Below are 13,471 nucleotides of genomic sequence, written 5' to 3' on the forward strand. Positions count from 1 at the left end.
ATGTTATATGTAACTATCTCTATTGAGTTTTGAAGAAATGTGCTGAGTAGTAATGAGTTTAGCTTGTACCTCATCTGGCACTTGATGACAGTCGCGCTTGATATGTTTTGTTCTCTCATGTAATATCGGGTTCGCGTCAATGTAGATAGCGGATTTTCTGTCCGAGGAAAAACGAATGGGTCCTATGTGTAGAATCCCAAACACGTTGAGCACTTGTTTCATCCATTTAATATCTCGAAAGGCATATTCCATTGACCTATATTATGGTTCGGCAGAAGAAGCTGAAACCACATCTTGTTTCTTTGTTTTCCATGAAACTGACAAGTTGCCAAGAAGTACAATGTAGGCACTTAAAGAGCGCCAAGTAAGAGGAAAAGATCCCAAGTCCGAGTCACTATATGAAGTAACACACAAATCAGAATCGGTGCATAGGAGTATTTGTTGCAAGGGGCATCCTTTAAGATAACGAACAACACGTAATGGGACGTACCAATGTTCTTGCAAAGGTTTTTGTATGAATTGATAGAGTATGTGCATGATATAGCATAGTTCAGGTCGAGTAAAAGTCAAATATATAAGCTTTCCAACCAGTTGACCAAACGCCTGTACGTCCAATAAAGGTTAGTCGTCAACAAATTGAGCTCGATCAGAACCGTAGAAGATTTAGAAGCTAGTAGACCAGTTTCAGCGATTGTAGATCCTAAAATCCACACTAAGTATTTAATAGTGATCGAGAGTTTAATCTGGAGAAAAAAAATGATGTAGGCAACGATATCTTTAGAACACAACGATGTAATGAGATTCCAGTAGACAAAGATGAATTTTATTGATGAATAAAATCGGATACAATAAGTGAAATGAGATCGAACGTTACAAACGATATCGATAAGAGAAAAGACTTAAGATTAGGTGAAAATAAGGTCGATGTGTGTGTATAGCTCTCTCTAGGGTTTTCTCTCCGTCCCTCCTTTGTTTGCGTCGGTCTACTCTTATAGCGGATTGACTCCGAATTTCCCTCAACCTCTCCGCGATCTCCGGCTCTTCGAATCGATCGCCGGAGTCGGGCTTCTTCGTTGGTTGTACGGCACAAGTTACTCAGACCCAACTACATAGTTGACCGAAATTGGGTCAAACATTTGTCCCCCAATCTCTTTTCTTCGGGCTGAAGGAAAAGAGATGGTCTATTTGATATAAATTCCGCACGATGCTTCGCGCGATTTTTGGTTTCTCGGCGTAATGGCTATATGACCCGCCCTAGGGGGAATCATTAAATCCCTCGGACTCAGCGATAGAGCCGTTAGAGTTTGTGATGGCTTATAAGTAATAGAAAGTGTTCCTCCTCTGCTTCAATCTTCTTCTTTATTTGCCTTTCTTTTGCGATCGAGGGCTTTCAATTGCTGAATTTTGATAAGATGGCTCCATCATTCTCTTTCCCTCTACCGCCGATCACGGCTGACCGGCTCGAGGAACTTTACACCGTTCTCGGCGTTGATCGAGCTGTTGTATTTGATTTGGCTTCTACGTCTGAGTCTCCGGAAGCTGTTCGTGATGGATATGGTGGGGCGTATCTCTCCTTCTTTGAGACCTGTGGTCTTTTCTTTCCGATCCCGGAGGCTATCTTTAATATTTGGGAGGAGCTGGGTTTGTCGCTTACTCAGATGTGTCCTAATTTCTTGAGGCACCTTCTGGCGCTCTTGGTCAAGGCCCGCGAGGAGGGTCTATTGTTTGGCCTCGACGAGCTTCGTCATCTCGTTCTGATGAAGCGAAACAACCAAAACCCTTGGACCTTTCTTATGTCTCCCCGTCCAAGTCATCAAATCATACAGGGTGTCCCGTATCGTGATCAGAACTGGCGAGAGGAGTTTTTCGTCTTCAAGATCGATGAAGCGTCTGTGGGAAGCGTTGATTTCTCGAGGCTTCCCCGCTATTGGGCTGAGGACATAGGTGAGTTCCTCTTTGATTTTTTTGCGTTTCCTTATTGTGTTTTTTTTTGCATGCGCAAATAGTTCTTGATCGATTTTGTCTTCTTTTTCGCTTGTTATAGTTCATTCGGGAAGATCTTCTATGACCGACGGGCTTTGGGGTTTAATCGGAGCTCTCCGGAGAGGTCGCTCGGACTGGTCCTCTTTTGATCATCCTCGAATTCGAGCTTCTTTCTTGATGCCAGGCGGATCGGGAGTTGCCCCGGAGATCGCGGGTGCCTCTGAGGATGAAGCGGAGCATTCTCAGGAGGAGGTAGAGGCTTCTTCTAGCAATCCTCCTCCTTCCGATAGGTTGGAGAGGCAGCTTGCGAGGAGGTCATTGTTTTGTACCTCCAGGTCGGCGTTGGCGGGCAAGGCCGCGAGCGGGCTACCTCTGATCCCAATTCCGGACTCGGATGATGAGGGTTCCCCCGAAGGTCGGAGACCCCCTGTCCCTTTGAGTTCCGGCTTGCAGGATAATTCTGCTGCTGCGAGCCGTAAACGGCGTCGATCATCGAAGGCCGTTATGAAGGAGCCATCTCGTTCCAAGCGAGAATCGAAAGGACGGAGGCTCATCCTAGAGGGCGACAGTCCTTCATCCATGGGCTAGGACGATCTCGTTTCACTTGCTCGTCGTACGAGGTCCGTGGGTTGTCGCCCCCCGTCTCTTGCTTCTCTTTATGAAGAGGGAGCATATGCCAAAGTGGTTGTTGCGAGCTCCAAAGTATGTTTCGTTGAGCTGTATGTATTTCTGTTTCAGGTGCTAGGGTACTAACTTCGAGGTTTTCCCCTTTCCAGGTCATGGAAGCTTTCAACGAGTTTGCTGTGACGATGGAAGATCGTGTGCACGCTCTTCGCAACGAGAGTGAGGTGGAGAAAGGAAAGGTTGAGGTTCGGAGGCTTACGGAGGAACTTCGGGTGGCCAAGGAGGAGGCTAGGAAGAAGACTGGAGAGGCGATGATCTTGACGGATGATTGGAAGAGGGCTCGTCAGGAAAGGGCGATCTTTAAGACCGAGGTCGCTACCCTCAGGACCAAGGTCGTGGAGCTCGAGACCGATCGTGACCGGGATATCCGTAGGGTTTCTCGCGCCGCTCGTCGCGAAATTGCTAACGGCTTCCGAGAGGTTCTAACTTCTTTGGAGGAGAAATGGATTGACAAGAAGAAAGAAGTATCTGCTGAGATTCAACTCCACGAGGTAGTTGCCAATCTTGATCTGCTGAACGAGATCAAGGATGAGGGGCTGGTTGTCGAAGAAGAGATAGTATGTCTGAAAGGTCGCTGTTTCCGATAGGTCGGCCGCGGGTCTCGATCTTCCTCAAGTTTCCGAGGACTCGATCAACGACGAGGCTGCGAGGTCATCTGCTAGAGAAGAAGCTAGCTCTTAGGTTGTCTTTGCTGTTTTTTTTTCATCGTTTCTGTATCTGATCCAAACGATCTTTTTGGTTTTGTTTTTGATTTCGTGTTTTCGAATGGATAACTATGACTTTTTGGAATATCTTTCTTTGAAAGGTTTTATTCCTCTTTCCTGTTGAGATCCTGTGGTGCCCTTCCTCTTTATAAGTTCTCGTTTTGTTTTGTATCGTTTCACGTTTTGAAAGAGTCTTCTTCTTTTCTTTTATTGATATGTCGTCGAGAAGAGTGAATCTCCATGCATCCGAAAGGATACGAGGCTAGAATGGGAGTGTCGGCGCAGAACGAATTCGTTCTGGTGACGTGAGCGAGGCGCTTACAGAAGTTCTTCACGAGGTGCTCAAGAAACGCCTAGATGCCAAAAAGGGACGGTGGGCAGAAGAGCTCGAAGGAGTCCTTTGGTCTCATCGAACGAGTCCAAGGTGGGCAACCAGTGAAACCCCCTTTTCTCTCATTAACGGAACAGAGTGTATGATCCCGGCAGAAGTCGAATCCCCGGGTGTGGGGGAAAAATACTGTTGGGGTCAAAATCGGTCACGACGGAATCAATGTCTGAAAGTCCGTAAAAATCGGCATGAACGTTCTTACGAAAAATGAATCTTCGAAAAAGATTTATTTTTAAGAAGAATCTTGCGGAGAAAACACATTCACGAGACATCGGACAAGAGCTCGAAAAGGGTCGCTACGCAGCAACCGAACACACGTTCCGCTCGATCGCTACGTAGCGACCAAGCTCGAGCCAAGGCTCGGTCGCTACGTAGCGACCAAGCTCGAGCAGGAGCTCGGTCGCTACGTAGCGACCGAGCTCTTCCAAAACATCGATACGCCATTAATCCATGCATTCTCGTCTACCCTTCGATGCTATCTCCCGAAGACCGTAGCGAACCCATTTCACGATCCCCCGCCATTCTAAGTTATCGATCAAACTTTACCGTGAAAACCGCGGAAAGTTCGTTCTTTATCGAAAGAAGCCGTAATAAATGTTTCGAGTCGGAAAACGACCCAAAGGAACCTAAGATATGACTCGAAGCCCAACTTACGATTTCTTAACCAACGACCCGTAAGCCGCATGACGGTTTACGCTTGGTTCGCAAGGAAAGATAAATGTCAAGTTTTCGCGGATAAATACAAAATGTTGAAGATAATTACGAAGATCGGAAAAAATTGAATATCTCCATTTTTACGCTATGACGGCTTAAGGGCAGAAGAGGAAAAGCGTAAACCGACCTCTGAGCCAGTATATAAGGAGTTCTAGGCGAGAGGCATGAGAGAGGACTTGGGAGAGAAAACTTAGCACTTAGAGCGGTTTAGGCATATTTCCGTTTTTATTATTCGAGCTGCGATTCAATTAGGTTATTGCCGTCTTAGGGTTTTAGAACTAGGAATCTCGCCGACAGCTCTCGTAGCCCAGGCTCTTACCTTGTTGTAACGCTCAAACGCGAATTCGGAATAAGATCTACTTTGCTCTCTTTTCGATTTCTTATACTTTATCGTTGTCATTATTGTGTTCTGATTGCTTGGCGTGTGGTATTAGCAGATATCCGGGACCTCTAGGAAATTAGGGTTTTTCCTAGTTTCCTTATTTAAACGGAAATCGACAGTGCGAATTTCGGTTCCCACCGTTTGGCGCTAGAAGGAGGGGGGGGTCCGGATCAATCTAACTCTCAGCCACAAAACGCTTGATCAAAACAATGTCTCGAAACACGAAAGACAAAATCGCAGTTCGCAATAACGCTGGTAAGACAACCCCAGCTGCCACTGGACCTATGGCCAACGATTAAGCAAACGCCATAGTGCCTAAAAAAATCGAACAAAACCTAGCCGCGACTTTTCGCCAACAGGAAGTGCTACGAAACGAGCTTGCGATTTCTCTTTTAAGACATAAAGGGAAACGATAAATTTTATCAAATCCCGTAAGCTTGGCTCGTTTTCGAGCTAAAGAAGTTTCAATGCGTAAGAGTTTTACCAAAACACGTTTTCCGAAAACTTTTCGGAAGGGTAAAACTTGTTTTCCTAAAAACCGCAGAAAACCCCTAGGTTAATCGCTGAAAAAGGAAGCACGGCAAATCAATTACACAGCTCGGTCTCTACGTAGCGACCGAGCCTTCACACAGCCCGGTCGCTACGTAGCGACCGAGCACACACACAGCTCGGTCGCTACGTAGCGACCAAGCTCAAGCCAACTCTCCACTCGCTACGTAGCGACCTGTAAGGCCTCAGAAAGGTCCTCCTTTGCGTTCTCGTTTGAATCCTCATCGAAACGCTTTGCGTTTCGTCTCAATCGGAGTTTCCGTTGAGATTTTACGACGAAAACAAGTAGGACTCTTCTTGGCTTGCTTCCACTCGCTACGTAGCGACCTGTCAGACCTTCACTCGCTACATAGAGACCTGTCAGGCCTCAGAAAGGTCCTCCTTTGGGTTCTCTTTTGAGTCCTCATCGAAACGCTTTTCGTTTCGTCTCAATCGGAGTTTCCGTTGAGATTTTACGACGAAAACAAGTAGGACTCTTCTTGGCTTGCTTCCACTCGCTACGTAGCGACCTGTCAGACCCTCACTCCCTACATAGCGACCTGTCAGGCCTCAGAAAGGTCCTCCTTTGGGTTCTCTTTTGAATCCTCATCGAAACACTTTTCGTTTCGTCTCAATCAGAGTTTCCGTTGAGATTTTACGACGAAAACAAGTAAGTCTCGTTTAAACTCCTTTACTTGCTCCTACTCGCCCTTACCTCCATCTTTGTGTTCTCCTTCAAATCTCGATCGAAATGTCTTTTGTTTCGTCTTGATTGGAGTTACCATTGAAACTTTACGATAAAAAAAAAAACTCCGCAAAGATTTGTTTTCTCGTGTGGATTCAGATTAATCGTATAATACGGCAACGGTTAACTTAACACCTTAGCCGCCTCAACTATACGATTACGTTGAACCTTTTTATTGACTTCGTATCAGTCAAGTTCGGAAGATAAATGTCAAGTTTCAAAGGATAAACACCAATATCGAAAAAGACGAACATACACAAGAAGAGGAAGGGAAAATGAGCAAGCAAAACTGAGAAGAGACAAAACTGCATCTTCGAGAGAACTAAAGTATTTGCGACTTGAAATTTTTGAAATCAGACTTGGAGTTTTCGTAGGAAATTACTAAGAAATAAAAACGCCTTTGAGACTGCCATAGAACTTTAGGGAACGTAAAACCTAGGTGGATAGTCTAGCGAACTAAGTCTTAGGTGATTTTTCCTGTCTCGATATATTGTCCCATAACTGTTCGTCCAGATCTTGCAAACCGATCTAAACTCTCCGAAAATCGAGAAACAATCGCCACGCATATCAAGCTCGCTTCCTAAGGAGAGAAAAAACTAGAGACATGAACATCGTCTTAAAACCGATTCGTTTCTGGCAATTCTCTCGGAGCCGACATTTTTCAAGTCTTCAACCTGGAAACAACCAAATCACAGTCCAAGCGTCGTCTTCAAACCGACTCGGACTGTCGATCATTCTATTCCTCGAGAAAAAAAGGGACGGAGTAGGTGCGTATACTATACTCGTATACTCCCATACTTCAAAAACATATTCAAACAATGCAAGGTCTCGTCAAGATCAAGAAAACGCTTTCGACAAGAAAACGCTTTCGACAAAGCAAACTCTCGTAGAAATATGCGGAAAAATATTCATACAGTGCGATGTCTCGTCAAGATCATCCTAAAAGCAAACGACAATCTGAGATTCGTCTAAACGCTAGGAACTGATCCAAACCATGTTGGAAAAATTCTCAAAAGACTATACAGCATCTTTCATCGCAATCATTCGTTTAGAAAACCTCTGCCAAACTTTAGAATGAAAGTCGATGATTTGCTGAAGTGATAAAGATCTTTTCCAATTTGATAAAACGAGTTTCATATAAGAATCATTATACGAGAAATCTTCAGGCATCAAAGCATCACTCTCATTTTTCGTTGAACCAACCGACTCACGGAGAAACATCAAAAACATTTGCGACAAAGCAAAATCAAGAACAAAAGTAACAGAAAATACGACAAAGAGAACACGTCCTCCCCGCTCGTCGACTAAGTCTATCGCTGTTTAACCGATTCATTCAAGAAACCTGCAAAAACGTTTCGCGACTAGATCTCGGTGAAATAACCTTTGGTAAAACTCCATGAGTGACTCAGAGAAACTTTCACCGAAGAATAAAAACAAAAGCGAAAACGTTTCTCAAAAATCTGCGGAAACATCGTTATTTTGACATCTCCATATGTCGCGTCAATTTAATGAATTAGTAAAAACTGGTCGCCCGTTACTTACGCAAAAAATCCTTCGTATAATCGGATCATGTCATACGAAGTAACTTTCGAAAGTAAACGTAACAGGTTTTACAAAAAAGTACTTTCCTTATAGCAAAAAACCAAGCTGTTGGATCCGACATTGGACGACCAATATAAACTTTACTTTCTCGCACCACCATCTGAAATGTCTCATTCTTTAGCCCTGTGACTCACTGGCATCCACTCTCGTTCCGCTTGGTCATGTCCGAGCAGGAAATCACCCCGCAACCGACTCCGCACGGGTTCTGTATCGAGCTTCTTAGGCTTTACCTCCCTCGGAAACAAAGGAAACAACTTCCTTACGAATAAAGGAAACATTATACGAAACTTGCATCGTATAAATTAACACTAAAGTGGAAAAACGTTTTCTACCACCATGGGCATACTTGACCTATCAATCTCGATAAACGCCATTCGTCACTCGCCCAATTACGCCTTTCCTTCGAAGCCGAACTAGGTTACAGTATCCCCTTTAAGGATGATTCTAACCGACTTGACCTTATAGACAGCACGAAAGTGTCATGGTCTAATCCTTTGGCAACAACGTCCTTGTCTATAAAGCTGAGCACAACCTTCATGCGAAGCCAAAACAATTGAGCGACCACCGCTCCAATAACTTGACGGCTAAACGGTAATGCGGAATTTGTCTTGAAACGCCAAGTAACGATTACACAAACAATTATCGTACCACCCAAAAATGGGAATCATACGATAAATTCGTCATAACAAAACTCAGTCCTAACAACCAAACGGTTAACGGAAAGGTTCCACTTGTCAAAAATCGACCAAGTTCCATATACTACGATTCACTTTAAGCCCGCTGTGTTTTACTCGTAAAATGCGGCATGTAGGGAAAACTTGTAACGGAATTCCTATAGCTATACGGAACATCCTCAAATAGACACGAAAGAAATCTCAGAAGGGCAACACCACACAAAGCACGGTATAGGAGGATGCCTCTTTCCGGGGACAAATTTACGCGACCCCTTGGTCCTAACTCCTCGATCGCAAATCAAATCCAAACAGGAACAACAATTCTGGCTGCGAACATCCGTAGTCAAACCAGAATGTTTCCCAAACGCAGGGCTAAGACTAATCCCTTGCAACATCGCAAAACATTTTCAAGCCCGCGAACATTTCAAGCACGAAACGCGGCATACGAAAGAATAACAAATCTTCAGCATCGCGACACGTCGCAGACGCCCGAAGATTCGTTCTTCGACGAAATTTCCTTCCTCGATAAAAACACTTTCTTGGAAGACCAGACAGTCATACGCACTAACATCTTCTCAAAACATATCCTTCGCGAAGACTCGAAACAATAATTTTAACCATTAAGTTTGTTGCTGATCACAACAAACTCTTAACGTCCTAAACAGACTTAGCCATCTCGTAGAGATGACTCTCGTACATCCGACACAAGGATAATAGCGCTATAAAAGAAACCCAAAATTTTTGGTCAGCACTTCCAGGAGGCTTAAAAATTGTCCTTGGAGAGATGCTCGGTTCCAACCATACAAGTCGTATAAGCCGAGAACCTATCGCGGACTTTAAATCGGTATGGAATCAGGATGAAACTGAAACGGGATACGTAAGTCGAATTAGTCATCGCACCCTCTAAAACCAGGAGTAAACCTAGGCCTTGCCCTAAACCCAGCACACTGGTCTCTAATATCTCTAGGCATAGTATCAAAAACCTTGATACGAGATCCTAAAATTTGTCTCTTTGCCAATATTCGAGCATCTTCAGAAATCCCGCAAGTTTACACACTGCGGAAAACTCTCGAAACAGATCACGGATATAGCAGTTCACATAGAGTTAGATTACAAGATGACAACTCGTAGTCTTCCTTCTACACCCATATAAAATGCCATCGGCAGCAACACGCCTGATAACCGCTACATAAAAACTAGACCGAAAAGGTCTCGCTGGAAAACAAGTCATAAGAACCTTAATTCCAAGACGAACTACGAAAGGCTTGATCCCTTCAACAAGGGTACGTAGGCAGCCATCATAAGGCGCAGCCCCAATCTTATCGTGTTCTACTTTTGGAGGAGCGAGAAGACCACTTACCATGGACTTTTTCGACCATTAATTCCGCCTTACTCACCTAACTTGCCTAACTTGCCAAGCCACTCGGTAGAACCTCACGCTATAAGCTCATGGTTCTAACGAGCTGGGGGGCTAACTGTTGGGGTCAAAATCGGTCACGACGGAATCAATGTCTGAAAGTCCGTAAAAGTCGGCATGAACGTTTTTACGAAAAATAAATCTTCGAAAAAGATTTATTTTTACGAAGAATCTTGCGGAGAAAACACATTCACGAGACATCGGACAAGAGCTCAAAAAAGGTCGCTACGCAGCAACCGAACACACGTTCCGCTCAATCGCTACGTAGCGACCGAGCTCGATAAAAGGCTTGGTCACTACGTAGCACCGAGCTCGAGCCAAGGCTCGGTCGCTACGTAGCGACCGAGCTCGAGCCAAGGCTCGGTCGCCACGTAGCGACCGAGCTAAAGCCAAGGCTCGGTCGCTACGTAGCGACCGAGCTCGAGCGTTCGCTCGGTCGCTACGTAGCGACCAAGCTCTTCCGAAACATCGATACGCCATTAATCCATGCGTTCTCGTCTACCCTTTGATGCAATCTCCCGAAGACCGTAGCAAACCCATTTCACGATCCCCCGCCATTCTAAGTTATCGATCAAACTTTACCGTGAAAACCGCGGAAAGTTCGTTCTTTATCGAAAAAGCCGTAATAAACGTTTCGAGTCGGAAAACGGCCCAAAGGAACCTAAGATATGACTCGAAGCCCAACTTACGATTTCTTAACCAATGACCCGTAAGCCGCATGACGGTTTACGCTTGGTTCGCAAGGAAAGATAAATGTCAAGTTTTTGCGGATAAATACGAAATGTTGAAGATAATTACGAAGATCGGAAAAAATGGAATATCTCCATTTTTACGCTATGACGGCTTAAGGGCAGAAGGGGAAAAGTGTAAACCGACCTTTGAGCCAGTATATAAGGAGTTCTAGGCGAGAGGCATGAGAGAGGACTTGGGAGAGAAAACTTAGCACTTAGAGCGATTTAGGCATATTTCTGTTTTTGTTATTCGAGCTGCGACTCAATTAGGTTATTGCCGTCTTAGGGTTTTAGAACTAGGAATCTCGCCGACAGCTTTCGTAGCCCAGGCTCTTACCTTGTTGTAACGCTCAAACGCGAATTCGGAATAAGATCTACTTTGCTCTCTTTTCGATTTCTTATACTTTATCGTTGTCATTATTGTGTTCTGATTGCTTGGCGTGTGGTATTAGCAGATATCCGGGACCTCTGGGAAATTAGGGTTTTTCCTAGTTTTCTTATTTAAACGGAAATCGACAGTGCGAATTTCGGTTCCCACAAATACTCAGGTATTAAATTCCTCCAGACCCCAGGCAGGAAACCAGCCTCTGGGTCCCCACTAGGAGACGCCCCGGGCCCCCGCTAGGAGACGCCCCGGATCCCAGCTAGGAAGTATTCTGGGTCCGGTCCCAGGGACCACCCTCTTCCTCCGGGAAAGGAAAACTTCCGATAAGGAGAACCTTCTATATTTCCGAATATGGAAGAGTTTAACCTACTCAAACCGACTAAGGCCGACCTTAAGCCGACTATATAAGGGGAGCTTAAACCCTAGAGCAGGGGATCAACACTTCAAGACTTATAGATTAGGGTTAGACTGCTATAACTAGGGTTTATACACCAATCATTGTAGTTCCAACTTCTTTACTCAATAATATATCTCTTCAAGTCTATTTCTCTCAAACTCATACGAAATCAAAGCCTCATCCAACGTTCCGTGGTACTCACAAAGATCCTACACAAAAATCCCATAACAGTTTGGCGCTAGAAGGAGGGGAGTAATCTAAACAACGTGATAATGGCGGTGGATGAACAGAACGAGCTACCCGAAGCTACTCTGAGAGAAGCCGAGCTCCGAAGGCAACTCGACGGTATACAAAGTCAAGTAACCGAGCTAAATATAGCTCGAATAGAGGTTGCAGAGAATCCCGAGCTCTACTCAGAAGTCCAGAGCTTGAAGGAGAAGTTCGACGAGCACTCCAAGCAACTGGAGCAGAGCGCCGAGAAGCTTAGCCAGCTCGTATCAGAGAATCTAACCCTCCGAGACGAGAACCAAGCCCTCAATACTGCAAGTAATAAAAAGCGTCGATTCCGGGCTAAAATCCGACTCATGCCAACTCTGGAGACACCTAACTCCAGAACAGGCACGACTCTCCCGCCTACGACGTCACAAAGAGATGCAGTAACGCGCGAAAAGACTAATGGGGCGGAACCCGACAAGGAAGCACCCGAGGGAGCAGAAAAAATGAGTCTCCTATGGTTGCTTACCTGGAGCAGATGTTCCCATGGTAGAAAGGCTCCCAGGGGTAGCTCCCCCCATCCGGAAGAGCAACCCCGACGCTTAGGCCTCTACTCCTTTCACGGATGAGATCACCCTGATCGAGATGGCCAAGAAATTCTCCTTTCCCAGCATGAAGGCATATGACAGGTACCAGCGATCTAGACGATCATGTCGCCCAGTACAGACAAAGGATGCTCGCTGTAGCACTCCCAAAGGAGTCGCGCAAAGCTACCATATGCAAAGGATTCAGCTCAACCCTGACCTGACCCGCCTTGCAATGGTATATCAACCTACCCTCCAGGTCCATAGCGTCCTTCACTATCCTCAGCGACATGTTCGTGGAACAATTCACCAGCAGCAAAGACCAGCAAAGACCTGGAGAAAACCTCTGATGGTATATATGAAATCCTCCAGCATCGAACGGAACCCCTGCGAGGCTACATAGCCCGCTTCAATCAAGAGAAGGTGGCCATTCCCGAATGCAACATCCCCACTGCAATCTCTGCCTTCAAGAGAGGCTTGCTCCCCGACGGGGACCTCTATAAGGAGCTGACCAAGTACCAGTGAAAGACCATGGAAGACGTTCTGTCCCAAGCCAGGGCACATGTAAAATGGGAAGAAGATGTCGCCAGCCGCGCTAAGGTGGAGCTAAAGCAAGACCCCAAGGCGGCCAGACCGGACCAAACCGAGCAAGATGAGAAACCCTCTCCAAGACCAGCCATGGATTCCGGGAACAAAAGTCGGGGCAGATACCAGAACCAGCCGATCGAGAAGGCAGAAGGGATGTCAGTGTCCACGTGGCCAGACATCTCTCACCTCTCCATCTCAAGGCCGGAGCCGATCAATGTTCTGAGGCAGATATACCAACAGGTCAAGTGGCCTCAGAAGATGAAAGCACCCGATTCTTTCCAGAACCCTGGTCTCTGGTGCAACTTCCACCGTGACCACGGTCACAAAACGGAAGACTGTGTCGCACTGAAGATCAATGTCAATGAATTGCTTAAGAAAGACACCTCAGGGAGTTCCTTTCCGAAAAGGCCAAGAGCCATCTAAGAAAGGAGACAATGGAAAAGCCCACTGAAGCTGCTCCCGTCTCGCAACCTCGACAGGACCGACTGATCCATGTCATATCAGACGGTTCGGAAATCAGGGGTATAAGCCACGCAGCCGCAAAGAAGAGCACTTGAAACGCCAAGAACGACCTAGAGGCAGCCAAGCCGAAACGCCTGATCCTGGGCACAGATGAAATAAGCTTCACGTCCAAGGAGCAGGAAAGGGTTCTCACCCCACATCATGACGCCCTGGTCATATCGCTCACTATAGCGAATTGCTTGTAGAAAAGGATACTGGTCGATAATGGAAGCTCCGGCAACATCATAGGA

At 45.8% G+C, this 13,471-nt stretch overlaps 1 protein-coding gene across 1 annotated transcript; it reads left to right on the forward strand.

Moving 5' to 3' along the window:
- The first annotated feature begins 1,412 nt into the window (after positions 1–1,412).
- LOC106373458 (uncharacterized protein At3g60930, chloroplastic-like) lies at positions 1,413–3,254 on the forward strand. Its single transcript, XM_013813628.2, has 3 exons — positions 1,413–1,944; positions 2,045–2,551; positions 2,722–3,254. The coding sequence occupies exons 1-3, from the start codon at positions 1,413–1,415 to the stop codon at positions 3,252–3,254; spliced, it is 1,572 nt and encodes a 523-aa protein (XP_013669082.2).
- The last annotated feature ends 10,217 nt before the right edge of the window (positions 3,255–13,471 follow it).

Source organism: Brassica napus, unplaced genomic scaffold (assembly GCF_020379485.1).
Source record: "Brassica napus cultivar Da-Ae unplaced genomic scaffold, Da-Ae ScsIHWf_1191;HRSCAF=1706, whole genome shotgun sequence".
NCBI lineage: Eukaryota > Viridiplantae > Streptophyta > Magnoliopsida > Brassicales > Brassicaceae > Brassica > Brassica napus.